This window comes from Equus caballus, chromosome 2 (assembly GCF_041296265.1).
Source record: "Equus caballus isolate H_3958 breed thoroughbred chromosome 2, TB-T2T, whole genome shotgun sequence".
NCBI classification, from domain to species: domain Eukaryota; kingdom Metazoa; phylum Chordata; class Mammalia; order Perissodactyla; family Equidae; genus Equus; species Equus caballus.
The window spans coordinates 1,340,608-1,361,030 of NC_091685.1; the positions used below are offsets into that span (position 1 = coordinate 1,340,608).

The following is a 20,423-nucleotide window of genomic DNA, read 5'->3' on the forward strand; positions in this document are numbered from 1 at the left end:
GGAGGCCTCTTCATCTAAAGACCTTGGGGCAATTTGAATTCTGTGCAGGCCTTGCCTTCCTTCTGCATATATTTTAATGCCTACCAATGCCTGGCACTGGGCCTGAAGACCTTCAGTGCTGGGTTGCAGAAGATGCTGTTCACATGGTATTCTGTTTGACAGTCTAGGAGGCATTTGATATCATGTGTATCCAGATCGCCCTGCTAGGGTTCCCATCCCAGCCTGCTACATAAAGATCAACTAAAAGCATGTCTATTCTACATTTCTTTTGACTATCTGGCCAAGTACATCTTTCTAATCTTACTCTAAATTAAATTCATCGATCATCTTAGAATGCCTGCTCTGGGCCAGGTCATTGGAGAAGCCATTTGACAACAAGAACAGCACCCCTAGGGTGCCCTAAGGCTGGGGCACTAGGCAGTTTCTGAGCACTGTATCTCCCTCTTTACAAAACTTTCTCTCCACCTTCTGCCATCACCTTCACAGTACAGTTCATCTTATGCCCTGAGCACAAACAAAAGTGAGATGGGACGAATTGAGAATACTGTGGGAAGTGAACTCATTTCATTGATTGGTTCATTCGTTCATCAATTCAATATTTATTGAGCACCTACTATGTGTCAGACACCATGCTGAATGCTGGTAGTATAAAGACTAGCAGATACTGCCTTTGTCTTTAAAGAATTCACAGTCCAGTGGTGGAGGCAGACAAGTGAACAAACAGTTACAATAAATGTGAGTGATAGACGCTAAGGCAGGAAAATACATAAGGCCAATATCTAATTTCTTGAAGAGTCCAAATTCTCTGAGAGAAAAGGTGTTTATCTTTCACAGTTACCAAAAACACAGTTTGTAGACGGTGAGCCCTCAGTAAAGAGTCAAAAGAACTGGATTCTGGTTCCAGCTCTGTCTTCGAATAGCTTAGTAACCCGACAGTGATTTCAGCTTTCTGAGCCTCAGTTTCCTCATCTGTAAAGTGTGACTGATGACACCAGTCCTGCCTACCTCATTGGGTTATTGCAAAAATCAAGGGTCACGAGAGTAATTTTTTCGTTAACTGTAAAGGTTTCTACAAAATAAAGCATGCAATCATAAGTTATATTCCTGTGTTTAATTTTAAACGTTGTTCAGCACTTCACGTACGTGCTGAATGATCGTTTTCTTAAAAAAAAAAAAAAGAATACCAGCAGGTAAGCGTCCCTCACTGTCGCCAACTTCACAGCTCAAAGCAGGTCGGCCTTGCCCTTTCCTGCACTCCAGAAAGATATTTGCCGTCGTCCCCACTTCAGAAACGAAAGAGGGGAGGCGCCAGAGCACCCGTCCCGAAGCACTGCCTCTCCAAAGCGCAGGCCCGGACCCCGCCCGGTCGCCCCGCCCCCGCCCAGGGCCGAGGACCGAGGACCGCGCCTGGCTCAGGAAGCCTCGCCTCCCGGCTCGGGGGCCGGAGGAGCCGCGACTCCGCCCCGTGACGCGCAGGCCCCGCCCCCGGCCCCCACCTCTCGCGCGATCTCTCGAGACTAGAGGCCGGATGGGGTCGGGGCCCGTGATGGCGGCGGAAGAGGCGGATGTGGATGTGGAAGGGGACGTGGTGCCCGCGGCGGCACAGCCCGGGTGAGGCGTGGAGACCGGGTCTCTCCGGGACGGGGAGCGCGGGGATGCGATGAGAGGCCCTGGAGAGGCCTCGGCCCGGCCGGGGAGGGGCGCGGGGCCGCCCGCTGGGCCGGTCTGCGGCGGCTGGGAGCGCCGCGCCTCCCGCCTGCTGTGGGGCGCCGCCCGCCGGCGGAGCGCTGGCTTGCTCCCTTGCCCCACCCCGGCACCCGGCCCTCGCCCAGCCGGGCGGCAGCTCGGACGAGGGCGGCCTCTGGCCGGGACCTGAGCCCGCGCATCCTCGCGCCGCCGCCTGCGTGCCGGCGGCCTTGGGCGTGCCGTTCCATCCCGCCTGGCGCGACTTTCCTCTTCCACCGGGGGCGGTTGTGGAAACCCCCTGGAGGCAGCCCCACCGGAAGGAAGGGGCGGGCTGCGGAGCCGGGCAGCTCTGGGACCTCCCGCATGGGCTGGCCCCGCCGTCGCCCGCAGTGTGACCTTGCCCCAGAGGTGTAGGCGGCCCGAGTCTCAGCCCACGTGTAAACTGACAGTCGGGATGAGCACCTCCTGCGGTCGCGGGAGGGCCCCGCGACGCGGCGCTGGGATGCGCAGAGCACAGGTGCCCTGCAGCCGCCCGCTGCCGTCCCGGCTCAGAGCGGGCGCTGAGGACCCGGCAGGGGTCGCAGGCACCTGATAGCGGTTCCCGCGCAACCGGCCGCTGTGGTTTAAGCGGCAGCCTCCAGCTTGAGGGCTCTAGCCCTTTGCTTGCTCTTCGTGTAAGAAATTGATACCGTTTGGAAATGTGTTTCCAGAAGCGCCTTTTAGTAACGGAAGAAGCCTAGCCTGGTCAGGAGTAAGACGTAACAGGCACTGTTCACGTATGTTTAGACGGAGTCAATCTTGACCAAGTGCTTTTGCATGCGTGACTTAACTCACTTTTCACAACAAGGCTGTGAGCTGGGTGGGCACGGATGTCTATCTGCAGTCCAGAGGGAAACGATCTGGCCTTGGAAACGCTGAAGATCATCTGAGAGCGTTGGCTCTACCCCTTTTCATAGCTTCTGTATTTTTCTGATTGTGTGTAATTTTTCTCCCTTTTCTCTTTCTTCTTTTCGCTTAGTATCCTCATGGAGCCTTAGGTTTACTGGTGGCACCTGTGATCATTCTACTCTCATGCAAGCAGGATTACAAAGGTTGTTGGTTCCTGATGGTCAGAGCCATTGCTTTACACAACTCCAGGGAGCACCCATAATATTATATTCTGGTGAATGGTGCTCCCCGGTGTTGGGGCTCAGATCATACGGAGTCTAGGGTGAATGATGCCCCCTGAAGTGTGTAGTTACAGCTGATGATAATGTCTGTGGAACCGTTGAAGATTGATTGAAAACACACTTTTTTAAGTACTTGCTAAGCGCTAGGTACCAGAGGTAGAAGATGGCATTGAAACTTTTTGGTTTCCCTTCTGCTTCTCTGACCATTCCTTCTAGTCTTCGTTTTCTTCTGCTTGACCTTTAAATCATATCGTTTCAAGGGGTTTTGTTATGAGACTTCTCACTGTGTAGCCCCTGGTGATACCATCTCAGAAGACTTAAATTTCTGTTAGGTTAGACCAAATGAAATTTTGCCAATTTTTGACCTACAAAAATGGCTGTTTTAGGGCCTGGCCTAGTGGTTAAGTTTGGCACGCTCTGCTTTGGCAGCCCAGGTTCAGATTCTGCACCATTTGGCGGCAACCATGCTGTGGTTGTGACCCACATACAAAATAGAGGAAGATTGGCACAGATGTTAGCTCAGGGTGAATCTTCCTCAGCAAAAAACGCACAAAAAAGGCAGTTTTATAAGTTCCACCTAATACATGCTGATGTTTCCCAAATCTGTCACCCAGTTCTCTCCTGAGCTTCAGATCCGTTTGTCCAGTTCTCTGAAATCTGTCTGTCCTTGGATGTTCCACAAGCATCTCGATCTCAGCTTATAAACTTTCCCCACCAAACCCACCTCTCCAAGTTCCCCAGTTCAATAAATGGCACCAGTCACCCACGGCACAGACCTAGACTTTATCCCTCCTTCTTACTCTCTTCTTCCACTCCTTCTATCCTGTCAGTTCTTGAGGGTCTGCTGACTCTAAGTATCCTCTCAGATGTATTCATCTCCTATTTACACTCTGTGTTCGCTAGGTCTGGGTTACTGTCACCTCTCTCTGGTATTTGTGTAATCACTCCCTCTTCACTGCTCCTTTCTTTTAAGCTCCCTTCCGTTCTTTCCTGAAGTTGGAGCAGTCTTTCTCACATCCAGTTCTGATCATGTTATTTCCTTCAATCCCCACTTGGCTTTATGGTAAAATCATTGTTCTTTAACTTCTAGAGATCTGTGTGTTCAATGCCCCACCTACCTCGTTCATTCAATCATTCAGCAAATGTTAGATGGAGCACCTTTTATATACCAAGCCCTGGGTAGATAGCAGTTATCAGAACTGAGTGCTTGCTGTCATAGAACTAACATTCTTATTGGATGAGACAGACAGTAACACATACATATGCCAGATGGAGATAAGTGGAAAAAGATAAAAGAGAAGGTGGATGGCTTGTCAGCTTTATCTCGTGTGCACGAGGAAAGGTCTGGAAAATGTTAACGTCTGAAACTACAGGACCTCAGAGGTCAATGTGGATCTAGTGGAGGGACTGGATTTGAAAAGGGGGGAAGCAACAAATTGGGTGTGCATTGTAAGGCAGTAAGGGCAGACTCAGATTTCTGACTTGGGCGACCAGAGGGATGGAGATGCCATTGGCTGAGATAGAGAACAATGGAAGTGGAGCAGATTCGCTAGGTGAGGTGAGCTAAGGCTTAAACATGTTGATGTGTAGTACTTATGGAGGTTCAGGTAGGTGTCCGGATGCATACGCCAGAGGTATGGATGTTGCTAGTCTTTGTGCCAGAGGTATAGATGTTGCTAGTCTTTGTTGAGGAATACTAGGTAAGAAGATGGCTGCAGTAAACTTGAAATGATGCTAGTCCCACTTCCTGCACCCTTAGCAGACCTAGTTAGTTAAGCACAGGCTTCCTTCTGCTGATAAAGTCTCAGAACCCTTTTTTTTTTTCCTTTTAGATTAGCACCTGAGTAAACAACTGTTGCCAGTCTTGTTTTTTTTTTTGCTTTTTCTCCCCAAATCTCCCCAGTACATAGTTGTGTATATTTTTAGTTGTGGGTCCCTCTAGTGTGGCATGTGGGACGCTGCCTCAGCGTGGCCTGATTAATGGTGCCAGGTCTGCACCCAGGATCCGAACCGGTGAAACCCTGGGCCACTGAAGCGGAGCGCACGAACTTAACCACTCGGCCATGAGGCCGCCCGAGAACCCTTTGTTTAGCATTCCTGGTAGTCTCTGCCCAAGCAGAGTTGGCCCTTGAGTTCAAACCTTTTTGCCATCAACAGTTGAGGGAAATTACTGCTTTTAGTTCTTTGTGGACAGGCTGTTAGTCCCGCAATTTATTAGAACCACTGTAGCACTAATTGAAGATTTAAGAGTATAAACCTGTAGATAGGTTTTTGTAGTCTAATAGGTACAAAATTCCTACTGCTAGACTGGGTCTGGGAAAAGTCAGTAACTTAACTACGAAACTTGATAACTTTAAGGCATACAAAAGCAAACATTACATTTAATTATATCGTAGATTGGGCCTCCCCAAACTTAACTATTCAGTATTTTTTCTTAAAGTGAGCAGTATGACTTTAGAGAGTTCTTATTAGTTCAATGAAAGGAGTGGGTAAATTAACAAAGTTTAAACTACCATGGACATAGAAAAGCCCCCAAATAACTTGTTAATTTTTTTTATTATGTGAGTTGTTGTTGCAACAGTGCGTTTTCTTATATCTTCGCTTACTGCCCTTCAAGTATTTCCTATTTTGGTTCTTCCATCTATTCTTATTTTTACTTCATTTTGAGGGTGGTGCTGTTGATAGTGTCTTTTATACTTTAACTAAAAAAAAATAATAGTAAAGTTGAATTCCTGTATGTACGTGGATACTCATCAAAAGACATCTGCAGTGTTGGTTCATAGCCACAGAGCATGTTGGGGTTACTGCTTTGGGGTATTTTTTTCCTCATGAAACAGAAGAAATGAACAGACGTGATGTGTAGCAGTTGAAATAGGGTGGCTTAAAGCCTCTCTGAATTTCACAGACCAAAGAGGTAAAGCAGGCGTTTCTGCAGTGTTAAATCTGTCACGGGGAGAAGGGAACTGGATATTTGCTTAACATCTACCACCTGCCAGTCACTGTGCTGTGTGAATTATATCCCTTAACTGGTATAATATCACTTTTGTACCCATTTTCTTTATTACAGAAGTGATGAAAATACAGCATCTGCTTTACAACAAGATTACTACCTTGATTCATCGTGGAGAACTCAGAATGGTTTTATTGTAAGTATTTTATGAAAATATCAGGTGCATTAAGCTGTTACTCATTGCCCTACTTTTTTACTTGGTGCTAGTTCTCAGCAGTCGCAGAAGTAATATATTGAAATGTTTTTCTTACTTTGAAAATAGAAGAAACTTATTCTTATTTCTTTTGACTTTGAAAAATGGCCTTTTGGGAAACAACTTTGGAGCCAGCTAGATTTAGGTACAAATCCTTACTCTACCACTTATAAATTTATGAGCCTCGGTTTCCTCATCTAAAAAGTGAGGATCATTGCAGGGTTCATGTCTTCATTTAGGAGTTATTTACTGAGTACTTACTGTGTGCCAGACATTGGGCCAGGCTTGGGGGATGCAGCTATAATCAAGACAGACATGGTCCTGCTCTCAAGGAGCTTATATTCTAAAGGGGAGTCAGGTGATAAACAAGTAGACAAACTAATTATAGATCATGAAGAACATGAGCAAGATGCTAACTGAGTAACAGGTTGGGGAACCTGCTATAGATAAAGTTGTCAGTGAAAGAAACTGAGGAAGTGACATTTAAGTTGAAAAGTAATAGACAGTGAGGAGTAGATTTGTGAAGAGCTGAGGAAAAGCATTCTAGGCAGAAGGACTAGCAGCACAAAGGCTCTGGTTGAAAGCCACTGTCTAAACAGTGGGACAAGGGGAAGTGAGCTATGACAAGGGTGGAGAGGCAGAGGATAGCTCTGTCATACTTGTAGGACGCAAAGAGACCAGTTGGGAAACATTTTTCATAATCTAGGCAAGATTTCGTGATGACTTGGCTTGAGGTTGTGGCGGAAGTGGACAGATGTAAATTATAGTTTAGAGGCAGAACTGCTTGGTAGGTTGACTGTGGGGATTGAGCAAAAAGGACAGAATCCAGGACGATTCCTGGGTTTCTAGCGGGAATAACTTGAGGACTAGAGGTGCTATTTATAGAGTTGGGAAGACATGGGAAGGATCAAGTGAGGGTATGTGATGTCAAGTTCTGTTTAGAATATGTGAAGTTTGAGAAGCCTACTAGATATCCAAGGGAAAGTTTTGAATGGGCAGTTGCATGTAACAGTCTAGACAGAGCTTGGAGAAGAGACCTGAGCTGAAAATGTTTGAGTTGTGAGAGTTGCAGTTGAGTATGATCATTTAAGGAGAGATTGTGGCTTATGGGAAAAAAGAGCAATGTGTTGAGTTTTGGAAATTGGCAAAATGCCTGACACCTAAATTGTTCCTCATATGTGACAGCCTTAGTTACTTTATAATGGGTAGGAGCCTGAGCCTTGGAATCCAACAGACTTGTGTGTCAGATCTCTGCTCTTCTACTTGAAATGCTAGCAGTGCTGTGGATGCGTCAAAAGTATTGATGCTCACCTGCTAGCGTTATTGTGTGTGCTCAGTAAGTGGTGGCTTTATCATTTGTAATCATTGTATCATTTTATGTTTTTATTTAACAAAACATAGAAGCTAATTTCAAAAAGTAGTAAATAAAAAAGAAAAATATATTCTTCTCTTTTTTAATAGCCTTGGACTCTGGATAGCACCATCAGTGAAGAAAACAGAGCTGTCATTGAGAAAATGTTGTTGGAAGAAGAGTATCCTTTAATGATTATGAGGAAAGTAAGATTTCAGTGTTAAAAATCTGTAAGTGCAAAACTTACAAAAGATACCACTGTTGGTTACTAGATGGATTTTATTTGGCCCCAGATAGCTTTTATATGGTATGTTGCCTACCTATGCAGAAAGCAGCCTTTTATTCCTGTGGTTCTATTTTATCACTGAGGCTGAGATCTAACTCAGTATTTTTGAGTTTCTGTTATCAACCAACTCTTTATACTGTCTGAATATTGAGTAGAAATTATAGAATGTTCTAAGTCAACTGGAACCTTTAGTCCAAGCCTCCATTTTCAGTTATATAAGCTGAACCCCAGAGACATTAATTTGTCCAAGGACACAGAATTACAATATGAAAAAGTTCTTCTCTCTTCTTACTCTACCAATTTATAGGTGTTACGTGGGAGGAATCTAAGTAAAAAGGCGCAAAACAAATACCATAGGATGAAAATTCCCCCCCCCCCCCCCAGGAATTGTATATCCTTACCCACAGTTCAGCCACTGGCTTCTTGTCCTTGTTTCTTTTATCTATTTGTGATGTTGGCAACTTAACTTCTTTGGGACTCAGTTTTCTTATATGTCAAATGAAAGGATTGAACAAAATGATTTCTGATTTTATGATTTATAAAGATTATTAATAGTCTAATAAGTAGTGGTTTATTTTTAACTCTCTCATTTGTATTTCATGGATTTCTACTTCCTTTTTAAGCCAGAATTTCTCTGTTCCCTTTATTTCCAATTAGTGCTATGTTGATTTCAGAGTGTCTGTCTACCTTTAATTATCATAGGTTAACTCCTTTTGGGCTTTCTTATTCTCTATCGCCAAACATTGCAGTTATAGCCGAGATCATTGCTTTTCAGTAGAAAAATAGTGTGAGTTACATATATCATTTAAAATTTTCTAGTAGCCAGAGTAAGAGCAGGTGAAATTAATTTGAATATATTTTATTTAACCCAATGTATTTAAAATATTGTTATTTCAGCATTTAATCGATGTGAAAACATTATTGAGACATTTTGCATTCTTTGTTTCATACTCTTGGAAATCCATTGTGTATTTCATACTTATAGTACATCTCAGTTTGTGCTAGCCACATTTCAGGTAGTCAACAGCTATATGTGTGGCTGTTGGCTAATGTATTGAATAGTGCAATTGTAGATTCATGAATACTTCAGCAGTCACTGGTTCACTTCCAGATTTGGAAACGGAAAAGTTGAGAGTAAAAGCTATGTGAGATCTTGAAGGATGGGGGTCATGTTTAGTTGTATCTTTGTCCTTAGCACTTGGTATGTGGCGTAGTGCCTCCCATACACACTGTACAGTCAGTATCGATTAAGTGAAGAGTGTGTGAGACTAACCTGGGAGTATCGCAGTCAGCTCGTTGTGAGAAGTTTGAGAGGGAGGCTCCCTGGTAGCTTCGACCTAAGTGTGTGCTATGTTTATTAGGGTGGAGAACAACCCTGACCTCTTCTCTTACGTTTAGAAATATGAAAAGAAATACTCCTAGATTACCCTGGACAACCAATCAAATTCATCTATTACATTCTCCATATATTTTAGGAAAAAAGGTTTAAAGAAAACATTGAGGACATTTCTTCTCTTAGCCACTTCTAATAGGGAAGATAAGAGGAACTAGCGTTTATGCAGCACACATTTGATGCAGGCACTGTGTTTGTGCGATTCCACAAGAAGTAGCTAATCCGTACGACAACCCTGTGAGGTATGAGCGTTTTATCAGAATCTTTGTAGACCTGGGCAGCGTTTTCAGAGGGACTGGTTTAGCCGGGATTCAAACGTGACTGTCAAGAGTGTGCGAGGGCCTGCTTTATAGTAAAGTCGCATAAAAATTACATGACTTTATTATTGTTTTAAAAGTTTCTTTAATAATTACACAGGTATTATTTGTCTAAAAAATCACTTCCAGAAAAATTCTGTCTTGATCAAAAGGAAGATCATAAAAAATATATGAAAAGGTAAAATCTATTTATAATACTTTTGAAAGTCTGGACTGTATTTTTAAAAGATTCTTCACAAGCTTCCTTATTTTCTTTTTTCATGTGGTGCAGTGTGCAGAAAACAGCAAAAATCATGTATGTACTTATGTTTTATATTTTAAAACCTTTTTGATAAGTTAAAAATTATGGGAGAATTAAAAAATTATTGTTGGCCTGTGAAAAAGCCCTTTTGACCTTGGCTTATGCAAAAATATGAAATCGAAAATTTTTTTGTACAGATTTTGGAATGCCCCAAGATAATTTTATGATGTTACTTATTTGCCAGAATTTCTTTTATGGCCCTGCATAGGTAATTTCGTTAGATTATAGAAAAGACGGTTTCCTAGGGATTTGGGGTGAAATTTTTTAAAGCTGCTATCTATTAGGAATTGACCTGATTTCTCTTGCTCTGTCAGTTAATTTTCAGGCATTTCAAAGAAAAATTTAATGTGAATTTGTGGCTTTCAAAAATTATCTGGAGAAATTAAATATTAACTATTTTATAAATATTCTTTCCCTATAACTGAAGAAAATTTGCTGTTATTTGGTGTTTGTAAACTTGCCTAACCTTAAGGGTTAGGTCCCTTAAAGGGCACACTTATAGATGTGCACTTGCCAGGAGCTTGAGTGCTGAGCAGACCTTGGCCTTTGCATTTTGCTGAATAAACAGCAGCAACAAAAAATGAAGTTAATGAAAAGATTGATGGTTTGTTTGAATTAAATTAGTGAGCTTCATCACTATTTTTTAATTTCTTAAGGTACTGCATTTCAAAAGCAATAAACATAATGCCATAGTTTTTTCACTTCTTTTCTGGCTTGATATTTACATAGATTTACATGGAAGAATGAAAGAGAGAATATTTCTGGAGCCTGTGTAAGCTCTTCCATACGTTCAGGATTTGGAAACATTAATGTCTACTGCTTTTTGTCCATTTTAAGGAAGCCTGTTTGTCTTTTATCACATTGACTTCCCTTGATGTCTTCTAATGTTGTCTTCACTCAGACCCAAGGGTTGTGTTTGGGGGCTGTTACCCTCCTGAGCTAGAGAAGGCAGGGTGAATCTGTGCCCCAGGTGGAGGCTGCAGCCTTCTTCTTTTTAATTCTTAGACTCACAGTATTGAGTTTTTAGCCCTTGGCTCTCTATAACCTTTAGCTGCATAAGTATGGAATGTTCCATTTCAGAAATTTTTTTTGCAATTCCTTTTTTTCCCCTCAGGGTACACTCTCCTACAAAACCAGCCAGTTACTCAGTAAAGTGGACGATAGAAGAAAAAGAGCTGTTTGAACAAGGGCTGGTAAATAGAGCAATTTTTAATTTATAGTAAAGTAATTCTAGAAGCAAATATTGAATTACAGGGTGAAATTAATTTATAGAAACTGGAAATTTCTTTTTAAATACAGTGATCACACCTATTTTTTTTTGTAGCGTGATAATGTTTGTAGTGTACAAGAGAATTCCTTTTAACTCATATCTAAATTACTAAAATATTAAAATAGATTTGGATCAGTATTTTAGATAATTTTCACTGGTTTTTTTTTGTTATTAACAAAACCCAAGAAATTGAGCTATATCTACATACATGACACCAACTACGTGGATTAAAAGACAAAATTATTCAGTTATCTGATGTTTTTTCTCTTGAAAAAAACTTGTTGGGTAATTAGCTGAGTTCTTTTTTATTCAGATATTTGGCATTGTACACATGTTCTAAATATTTTAGCAAATTTAATTAAAGACCAGAAACATCTTTTGAATTTATGTTACATTGAGATTTATTTAAATGTCTACAAGTTACATAATGGAAAATATATGTACGTCAATTTCTAAGTCTAAAAATACTCCTTAATATGAAGAAATCTTTAACAAGATATTCAGGAATTTTTTTTTTTTTAACTATCAAGAGTAGATTGTATCTTTCCCTTTAATGTAATTGTTACTAAGTATTGTGCTAATTAATTTTGAAATTGTATATTTACATATATAGAATATTTATGTAGGATTCATGAATGCAAATTGAAATATCCTTGTTAATGTTTCTACAGATCATGGAAACAAAATGTGCTTGTATTTTTATAGGTAGTCATCACTGTGACATCTATATATTCTTTGATGTTTTTATGTGAATACATAAACTATCTTGAGGGTTTTATCTCTTTCTGAGGTTTTTCTTCAGTACTGTTGATGTTTCTTATATTGATATTTAATCTGTTGCATGATTGTCATTTATATAGTCTGACTTTAATGAACCAATCATTGATTTAAGATTGCTGACAGTTTTGGTGTTTTGCCCCTTACCAAAGACCACAGATAGATAGACAGACAGACAGACACACCCACATAAATAGATAGGCAGACAGACACACAAACAGGTTGTGAATTTTTAGGTAATTATTTTTGGCATTGGCAGGGACTGTGTCTGCATGGTTCAAAATTCAGAAGGTGCCTGAAGTTGTGGGGTATTAACTCTCCCTCTCACTCCTGTCTCAGCCTTCAGTTCTTTGCCTGATGTGACCATTGTCATCTGTTCTTTGTCTACCCTTCCAGAGAGATTTTGTCCCTATATAAACAAATATGCGTTTATTTATATACATATGTAGATATCTACCTATATACTTTAACAGATATTTTAAATTTACAATGTTTTCCCACAAAAATGCATGTTGCTGTTGGCTGTAGTCTCAGCCTTTTTTTTTTTTTTAAGAAGACTGGCCCTGAGCTAGCATCCACGCTTATCTTCCTCTACTTTATACGTGGGATGCCTCCCACAGCATGGTGTGCTAAGCGGTGCCATGTTCGCACCCGGGATCCAAACCGGGGAACCCCAGGCCGCCGAAGCGGAACGTGCGCACTTAACCGCTGCGCCACCGGGCCGGCCCCAGTCCCAGCCTTCTTAATCTATTAACAGAGTTTGATCATCGACTGAACTCGCTCAGGCTTGAGGGAGGGGAGTTACGTGGTACTGAATGATGAAGGGAGGTTTTTCCTTCCCTTTGTTGAGTATAAGCTGTCCCTTTCTCTGTTTTGAAATTGATGAATTTTTTTTTTTGCTTCTCTTGTTAGTGTCCCCTCTCCAATATTTGTAGTGCCCAAGCCCCTACAATCCCAACTGGTCACGCTTTATCCAGATCTTTCCTGTCTTCAAAACTGCCCCATGCTACTAAGTTATCGATTTGCCTTATCCCACAATAAAGATAACTAATTCTTCAGTAAGTTGATCTCAGCTAGTTAAGAAAAGTCTTAAATAATGAGTTTATACTTACTAATAATTTTCCCAGAAGTACTTTCAGTTGTAAGAAATTGTCCCTATGTCAGATTTCCTCATGAATACCAGAAATAAGTGTATACGTTAAGCTTTATCATTTGGGCCTGGTCTTTGAAGAGTATTTACTACCGTGGGTCATGACTGCTTGGCCTGTTGATCTGGCCCTGGGATCAGCTTCCCTGAGTTGTGGCTGGGGTTTTTTTTTCTCCCCATAGTTTTAAGAATTCTAAAAAATTGGAATTGTTGAGCTACTTTAGGAAGTAGAGAGAATCTTATGTTGGAGATATCGTGAAGGAGATTTATGTGTCAAATGATAGACTTGATACCTAAAAATCCTTTTAGTTTAAAGTTATATTGCATTCTTTTCTGTGCTTTGGAACACGGCAGAGCTCCCACCAGCTCTGTTTCCCACCGCGGCGTCAGTGTTAGCAGGCGCACAGCCTGTGACGGGAGAGGGGGCAGGGAGGCACTGGTTGCAGGTCACTTCACGTGTGATTCACTCTTGGAAGTCAGTTTTCTGTAAAAGTATCTGCTATGGGATGTAATGGCTATTGTCACAGGTGGAATCTGGGTAAAAAAAATTTTTTTTAATTATTCGATTGATTCTATAAATGGAAAATATAACCTGCCTCCATTTCAGGCACTTGTTTTTTTTAAAAAAATTTAGATTTGGAACATCATAATACACAATATGAGTACATGCTGTTAGGAATACGTGAAAATGATGGATCTTCATTTAGATAGCTATAAAAAGAAAACCAATTTCTAAATAATTTTGGTCAGTTTTCAGAAGTCCAGATTCCAAAAGAAGAATGTGGGCTTTGATTTTCAGAGTCTTAGCTATGTATGAGGCTTCACTGTGTGTTTTAGGAAAGAAATAAAGATTGGGGAGTTTTTTAAGGTTTCTTTCTTAATGTGACAATTGCTTGGAATATTAGCAAGCAAGTTAATCAAAAGCTATTTCTTTTCCGTTCTGATAACATAGGCTAAATTTGGCCGAAGGTGGACCAAAATTGCAAAGGTAGTTGGAAGTCGCACTGTTTTACAAGTGAAGAGTTATGCCAAACAGTACTTTAAAAATAAGGTAAGCAGAATATAAATATTCTAGTTAATAATGATAATATTTAAAATAAATAAATTTAGTAAGCAAAAATAGATCTTTAATTCAGGCATTGAAGGCTTAATGTTCAAAGTTTTTATAGTGAAAGTATTTTATACCCATAAAGTACTCTACAAACGTTTATCTTCAAAAATGTCAAAGCATTATCTTCAGTGTTTTGAGTATTGCTATTAAATAGGTATTATGTTATTCCACTTAATTTCATACAGTTAATTAGAAGGTCAAAATATTAATTGCTCAGAAACATCCTATAAAGCAAGTAGTATTCCACAAAGAAAACCTTAAAGGTCATTGTTTCCTGGAAAATATCTTTTCTTTTTAAATATTTGCATTATAGAAACTTTTAAGAATGATTAGAGTTTAGGGGCCATAAATTCTAACATCATTCTAAGATCTGTTTAATAGCAGTGAAACTTTTACAATTGTTATGAAGAATTGTCTGAAAACTTTAATAAATTGTGGTCTTCAGAAAGATATACTTATGGTCTAGTTTCTTAATCTTTCAAGTAATCTGTGTTATATTCAACCATGTAGTTTCGATATTTAGAATTTTTTAATATGTTCTGCTTGAGTTCTAGGAACATAATGACATAGAATTGGAAGTATCTTAAGTGAAATTGGTGTTTTCTTTTAATGTAAAGAATGAGTTTTACCCTGTACACAAGATTTGTCTAACTTCGTGTCATTTGCGCGTAGGAAGTAAGTAGCGGAATGGCTTCCTCATGCGTCAGTCATCTCTTAGGTCTTCTCACCAAGCAAAAGCAAAAGCGTTTCCAAGGCAGCTCTCCAAGGTTGAGGTATTATGCAACAGAGTAAAGCTTAACTTGGTTATTCCTACTTCCAAGCTTCTCAGACTAGAACATGCAGTACATCTTGGAGTGTCAGTTTTATTCAAAGACTTGGGGCGAAAGGGTACATTTTAATATAAAAAGAGACATTAATATATTGTGAAATATAATGCAAAATTTTATCTGAATTTTTAAGATAAAAACAGAAGACTTTGAATAAATAGCAAGGTTGTTAAAAGCTATTTCAGGCTTTATGTCCAAATGTCCTTCTCCCTCCTGCTACCCTTTTGTTCTCCACTACACAGGAAGCTAGTTAACCTCCAATACAAGATTCTGGGTTTCTCTTGTGCTGCAGGGTCTGTAAATAATCTCTTGGGGGGCTGTCATCCCTCGGGTATGTCGGTCACCTATAAGATTTTTCAAAAACACTGTATGTAAAGATTTTATTTAAAATCATATGTGCTCATTGACATTCATTTTCCTTTCCTTATTACATTATCAGATATTTATGGCAGATATAGAACGTAATTTCATGCCTTAAATTATAAGCTCTATAATATTAGCACTATGTTAACCTGTGAAAAAGTTTTTTTTCTATTGTCTCTGTATTTAAGTGAAAGATGATTTTAATTTACCAAGTAGAGATATGTGAGATAGATTCCTTTAAATAAAGGATTATTTAGCTTTATAAATAATGATCAGGGGCTGGCCTGGTGCCGGAGTGGTTAAGTGCGCACATTCCACTTCGGCGGCCCGGGGTTTGCTGGTTCAGATCCCAGATGCAGACATGGCACTGCTTGGCAAGCCATGCTGTGGTAGGCGTCCCACATATAAAGTAGAGGAAGATGGGCATGGATGTTAGCTCAGAGCCAGTGTTCCTTAGCAAAAAGAGGAGGATTGGCAGCAGATGTTAGCTCAGAGCTAATCTTCCTCAAAAAAAAAAAGAGAAAAAGATCAGCTGAGGTATCAGACATTCTGAGAAATAAGGCTTTGAAGATATTTTAATATCTTAGAGAAGATCTCTTAGTCTGGTAGTTGTTACTTGTTTCTCTGTGGTTTATCTGAGCCAGATCCCTATTTCAACCTTAATATTGAAAAATTAGTAGTAGTTCTTTATAGGTCATGATTATTTAATTAATAAAGATCACCAGACCATGAATGAGTCAAATATATTTATGGAAATTTTAAATGATTATCTTGTACATTTAAAATGCAGTTGTAAACCCTTTGAAGAAAAGCACAGTAAAGATTTAATATACCATTGACATATACTCAGTTTAGTAGCATTGTATTTATCCTATTTTTTTGTGCCGGTGATTAAATTTTAAAATGTTGATATTATGGGGATTTCATCTTGATTTTTAATAAGGTAAAATTAGATGGTCCAGAGAAGGAAACACCACATCAGAAGAACGGCAGTGATCTTCAGATTAAAAATGAAGATGAAGGCACAGAGGTGTGGACACCATCAGGTTTAAGGGGACGTGCCGATCCCAACTTGAATGCTGTCAAAATTGAAAAGTTATCTGATGATGAGGAAGTAAACATCACAGATGAGGCAGATGAGTTGACTTCTCAAGCTCCCCAAAAGAATCCTAGCAGTGATTTTTTATTAGACATTCCTAATAGTAAACGTCATGAAACCAGTCAAGTAGAAGTCATTGCTTCTGACAGCCAGGAAGATCCCATTTCTAAATCTTCTAAGGAATATCTTCAGAATATAAAGCAAGGTGAGATGGAAACACTTTCAAGCTCAGGAATTACATTTTGGACTGAAAAACAGAGCACAAGTGACAAAAAATCAGTTGAATTAAATGATCAGAAATGTAATAAACTGATGAAGAACTGTGATAAGCATGATGGAAATGGAGTAACAGATGATGCCAGGCACTTGCCTTCTCCAGAGCCTTGTGAGGCTCAGAAAGATTTGAGTGATAATGAAATGCTTTTTCATTCTTCCTGCCAAGTGGAGGAGGAGAGCCATGAGGAAGAAGAGCTGAAGCCACCAGAACAAGAAGTAGAAATAGATAGAGATGTCATTCAAGAAGAAGAAAAGCAAGCAATTCCTGAGTTTTTTGAGGGGCGACAAGCTAAAACACCAGAACGCTATTTGAAAATTAGGAATTACATTTTGGATCAGTGGTAAGGAAGAATTATATTTTAGATGCTATTTTAAGATTTAACGATCTCTAGAGTGTTTTAATTAGGCCTATGCAGAATTTAATATTGTACATTGCTAGTGATCCAGAGAGCTTTAACATGGTAATATACTTCAATAGGTAAGACTTAAAATTTCTCAGAGTGAAACTTTTTGAAAGTTTTGGTCAATACTGTCTTCGATAGCTGTTTTAACCCATCAGTCTATTCATTAAGAGTGTTTAGTCCTGGGAAAAAAAGGGAATAGATGATCGCCTTAAGAAGCCAGTTCTTAGGACAGTGTTAGGAAGGCGCAGAAAACACTGCTGCACTGGAAGATGGGGAGTACCTTTCCCAGTCTGTCACGCACTTTGAAGTATAAAGAACGAAAACTTTGGTGACAGAAGGATAGTGTCATTAAATGTAGCTGGGTTTCAGAAACCCTTCTAAATAGCTGCCTTAAATGCTTTCAGCTTTGACCTTGTAGCATAATATTTTAATAATTCCTTCATCCAGCTTCATTAGGATACAGGAATTTTCTGATATATGAAGTTTACCCTCCAAATTGTCAGTACCTTTTATTTGAATTATTTTAGTGAAGGATGGGGAACAAACCAAAAAACTTCCCGCCTTATTAGTCTAAGTGCTCTGAAAATAATTTGGATTTTTCATAATAGTTGAATTAAGGCATTATCAAACATTCGTAGTTGTTGCTGCTTCAGGAGCTACTGAATCGTGTAGGGCCATCTTTACAGAGGGCTTCTGCTATAACCTAGGATGATTATCAGAGGAGAACAACCAGACTTATTAAAACCTTCATTTTGTACACACAATATTAAGTAATTTGGGTTTTAAAGATAGCCCTATTCTAAAAGAAAGATTTTTGGTCTTGTACTTGACTCGTGGTTATCTTGTAAATGGTTGAGATTGCTAAAAGTAAAACTTGTAGATAAGTGTGGTATGAGAGTAAAGAATATTTACGAGGTGCAATTCCTGACATTTGCCTAGTGCTTTACAGTCTACAGAGAGCTCTTTTGTGTCAGCTGATTCCTCACAGCAATCCTGTAGAACCAGCGGGTGTTTGAAAGAGCAGTTCTGAGGTTGACCCGCCTTTGATTATGCAGCCAGCTACTGACAGAAGAAAGCCTTCTGTAGATCATTCTTCCCGTTATTTCACATTGCCTAATTCACACTATGAAAAAAGACAAATTAAATTAGCTCTCTATTGGTATCAAATTTGTTTTTGAAAATAAGAGTATGACTGGCCAAAATTGAAGGTCTTCAGAGTCATAGCTAACTCAAACATGTCTATGTAAATCATCAGTGAGTACTTAGTGTTACTGTAATCAAAGTCCGCTTGTTACCTTGAAGTTTTGATTTTAAATGAGGCGGAATAATTTATATAGGTAGTATAAATTATATGGCAGTAGTTTCCTAATGTCATTTGCCTTAGTTCATGAAACCGGTTGAATGTGGCTGTTTCACTATGGTGACTGAGCAGAACAGTGTGAAAGCAAGAAGAAAGGTTTTGAACAGGAACTCAAACGTGTGCTCTTCAGAAATAGAACAGAGTGATTAGGGACTGGAGGTGGTGGTAAAATAGAAGGAAGAGTTAGAGTTTTAAAAAGAAACAGAGGCCTGCTTGATTTGCTTGTGGCTTAAAGATCTTTTCATAAAAGCACATGGAATTGACTCCGTTTGGGGACACCTTTACTAAAATAGTAGCTGATACCATTATTGAAGGCCTGTCAAATGCTGTGCATTGTATTTAAATCATCTCCATTCCTCTTGACAACCTTGTCCTCATTTTGAGATATGAGAAAAGTGAGGTTCAGAGAGGAGAAGGAACTTGTTCTGGGTCACAGTAGGTGAAGGTGATTCCAGAGTCTGCAGTCCTGACTCATTATTTTCACACTTTCTGCTCGGGCCCTCGACCCAGACTTCTTGCTCTGCCTGGCTGATTCTGCCTCCCAGATCCTGACGAATCTTGCTTTGTCGTCTCCTTCAGGTCTGCTCAGGGGAAATTAGAGGCCTTCCCTGAGCGCCCTGTGTAAAGTAGCTCACATGCCTTCTCTGTCTCATTCCATACCTTGTGTTTAATTTATCTTCATAGAACTTCCTACCACTGAAAATATTGTCTTTGTATTTGTGTGTAGTCTCCTCTTCCTCGCCATCCCCTGAGATAACGCAGGCTCCACGAGGGCAGATCTTGGTTTTGTTCAGTTTCATCCCTAGTGCTTAGGACAGTGCTTGGGGCGCAGAAGGCGCTGTCTGTGCGGGGAAGCTGGAACCAGTGAGTCAGTGTGGATCTTCAACAGGGATTTTAGAGGCCTTGCTGTTGGTTCACTGCTGGACTAGTGCTGGGCTCTGTTTGAAGCCTCTGACTCGATTGATCTTTGATTAGATCAGTTCCCTTCTGGATTCTGACAGTTCTTTGGTAGCCACTTATACTGTGCTCATTCCTGCTTCCCCGCTCCCGTTTGTGCGGTTCGTTTCCTTTTCTTGGAAGACACTGAAATCTCAGCTTTTCAGCGGAACTTCTGATACCTCCCACATCACAAATTACTTTTTACCCTCCCTGAACATGTGTAGAATTTATGATTTTAAACTTGGTCTCTGCTTAGAGGCCTTCCCTAGACACCCTGTCTAAAATCTCTGTGCCTGTTTGTCTCACCCGCTCCCCTTAGCCTTCTTACTTTTCCTTCCTAGCACTTAATGCTACCTGACACTATCATACATATTATTCATAAATGTATTGACTGTCTCCGCCATTAGAATGTAAGGTCAGGAACTTTGTGTTCACCTCTGTATCCTTAGTGCATAGAACAATACCTGGTGCGTAGGACACAAAATAAGTATTTATAGAATAAAATAAAGATTGAATAAGAAATACCTATGTTATACGAGCTATCTGAATACTTGGTTTATAATATGTGTTTCAGCCCTGACTGTCACTTCCTTAAGTAAGTGCTTTAATCCTTCTCATCTTGTTGTTTCCTCATCTCTAAAATAAGAATAAGAAAATCTACTCTGTAGAGTTGTTGTGAGGATTAAGGTTATGTAACTCTTAGTACAGCACCTACACTTAGTACACTTAGGCTAGCATAAGCACTCAGTCATCGTTGCTACTATTATTAGGGTCACTGTTACTCTTAAACTTTATATTCTACTATCTGGCATGGTATATTAAGTATATTCAGTAAAATGTGTTTTATTATATACCTCTTATTTCTTTCATAGTCTCGGGACGTTTCTTGATTCCTTTGGAATCTTCTGTACTATCTATTTCTGTTTTCTACCGAGAGTAAGCACTTAATATTTATTGGTATAATGGTTAAAAACTAATGAAACTTTTAAGCATTTATAAGGTAGCTTATAATTATAAGATACTGTCCAGTAAAGTAAAAGTAGATGAACACAAGTAATATATTAAAAATTCAAAAAGTTTAATACTAAATACTTTCAATATATTATGAAAGTGCCCTTTTTATTCAAAGATTCGGCTTGAATTT

General features: G+C 39.8%; 1 protein-coding gene across 15 annotated transcripts in view; it reads left to right on the plus strand.

Moving 5' to 3' along the window:
- Nucleotides 1-1,460: 1,460 nt before the first annotated feature.
- Nucleotides 1,461-20,423, plus strand: part of MYSM1 (Myb like, SWIRM and MPN domains 1) — a 40,941-nt gene continuing 21,978 nt past the window's right edge. For 6 of the 15 annotated variants that reach the window (XM_023628916.2, XM_023628923.2, XM_023628895.2 and 3 more), the window contains exons 1-8: nucleotides 1,467-1,611; nucleotides 5,923-6,001; nucleotides 7,520-7,590; nucleotides 9,506-9,583; nucleotides 9,677-9,700; nucleotides 10,821-10,899; nucleotides 13,853-13,951; nucleotides 16,145-16,917. In XM_023628916.2, coding sequence (XP_023484684.2) covers nucleotides 1,529-1,611; nucleotides 5,923-6,001; nucleotides 7,520-7,590; nucleotides 9,506-9,583; nucleotides 9,677-9,700; nucleotides 10,821-10,899; nucleotides 13,853-13,951; nucleotides 16,145-16,917 — 1,286 coding nt within the window. In that variant the 5' untranslated portion in view covers nucleotides 1,467-1,528. Of the gene's footprint in view, nucleotides 1,612-5,922; nucleotides 6,002-7,519; nucleotides 7,591-9,505; nucleotides 9,584-9,676; nucleotides 9,701-10,820; nucleotides 10,900-13,852; nucleotides 13,952-14,683; nucleotides 14,785-16,144; nucleotides 16,918-20,423 lie in introns of all 15 variants that reach the window. The other 9 variants (XM_070259864.1, XM_070259867.1, XM_070259868.1 and 6 more) reach the window with 4 other exon arrangements.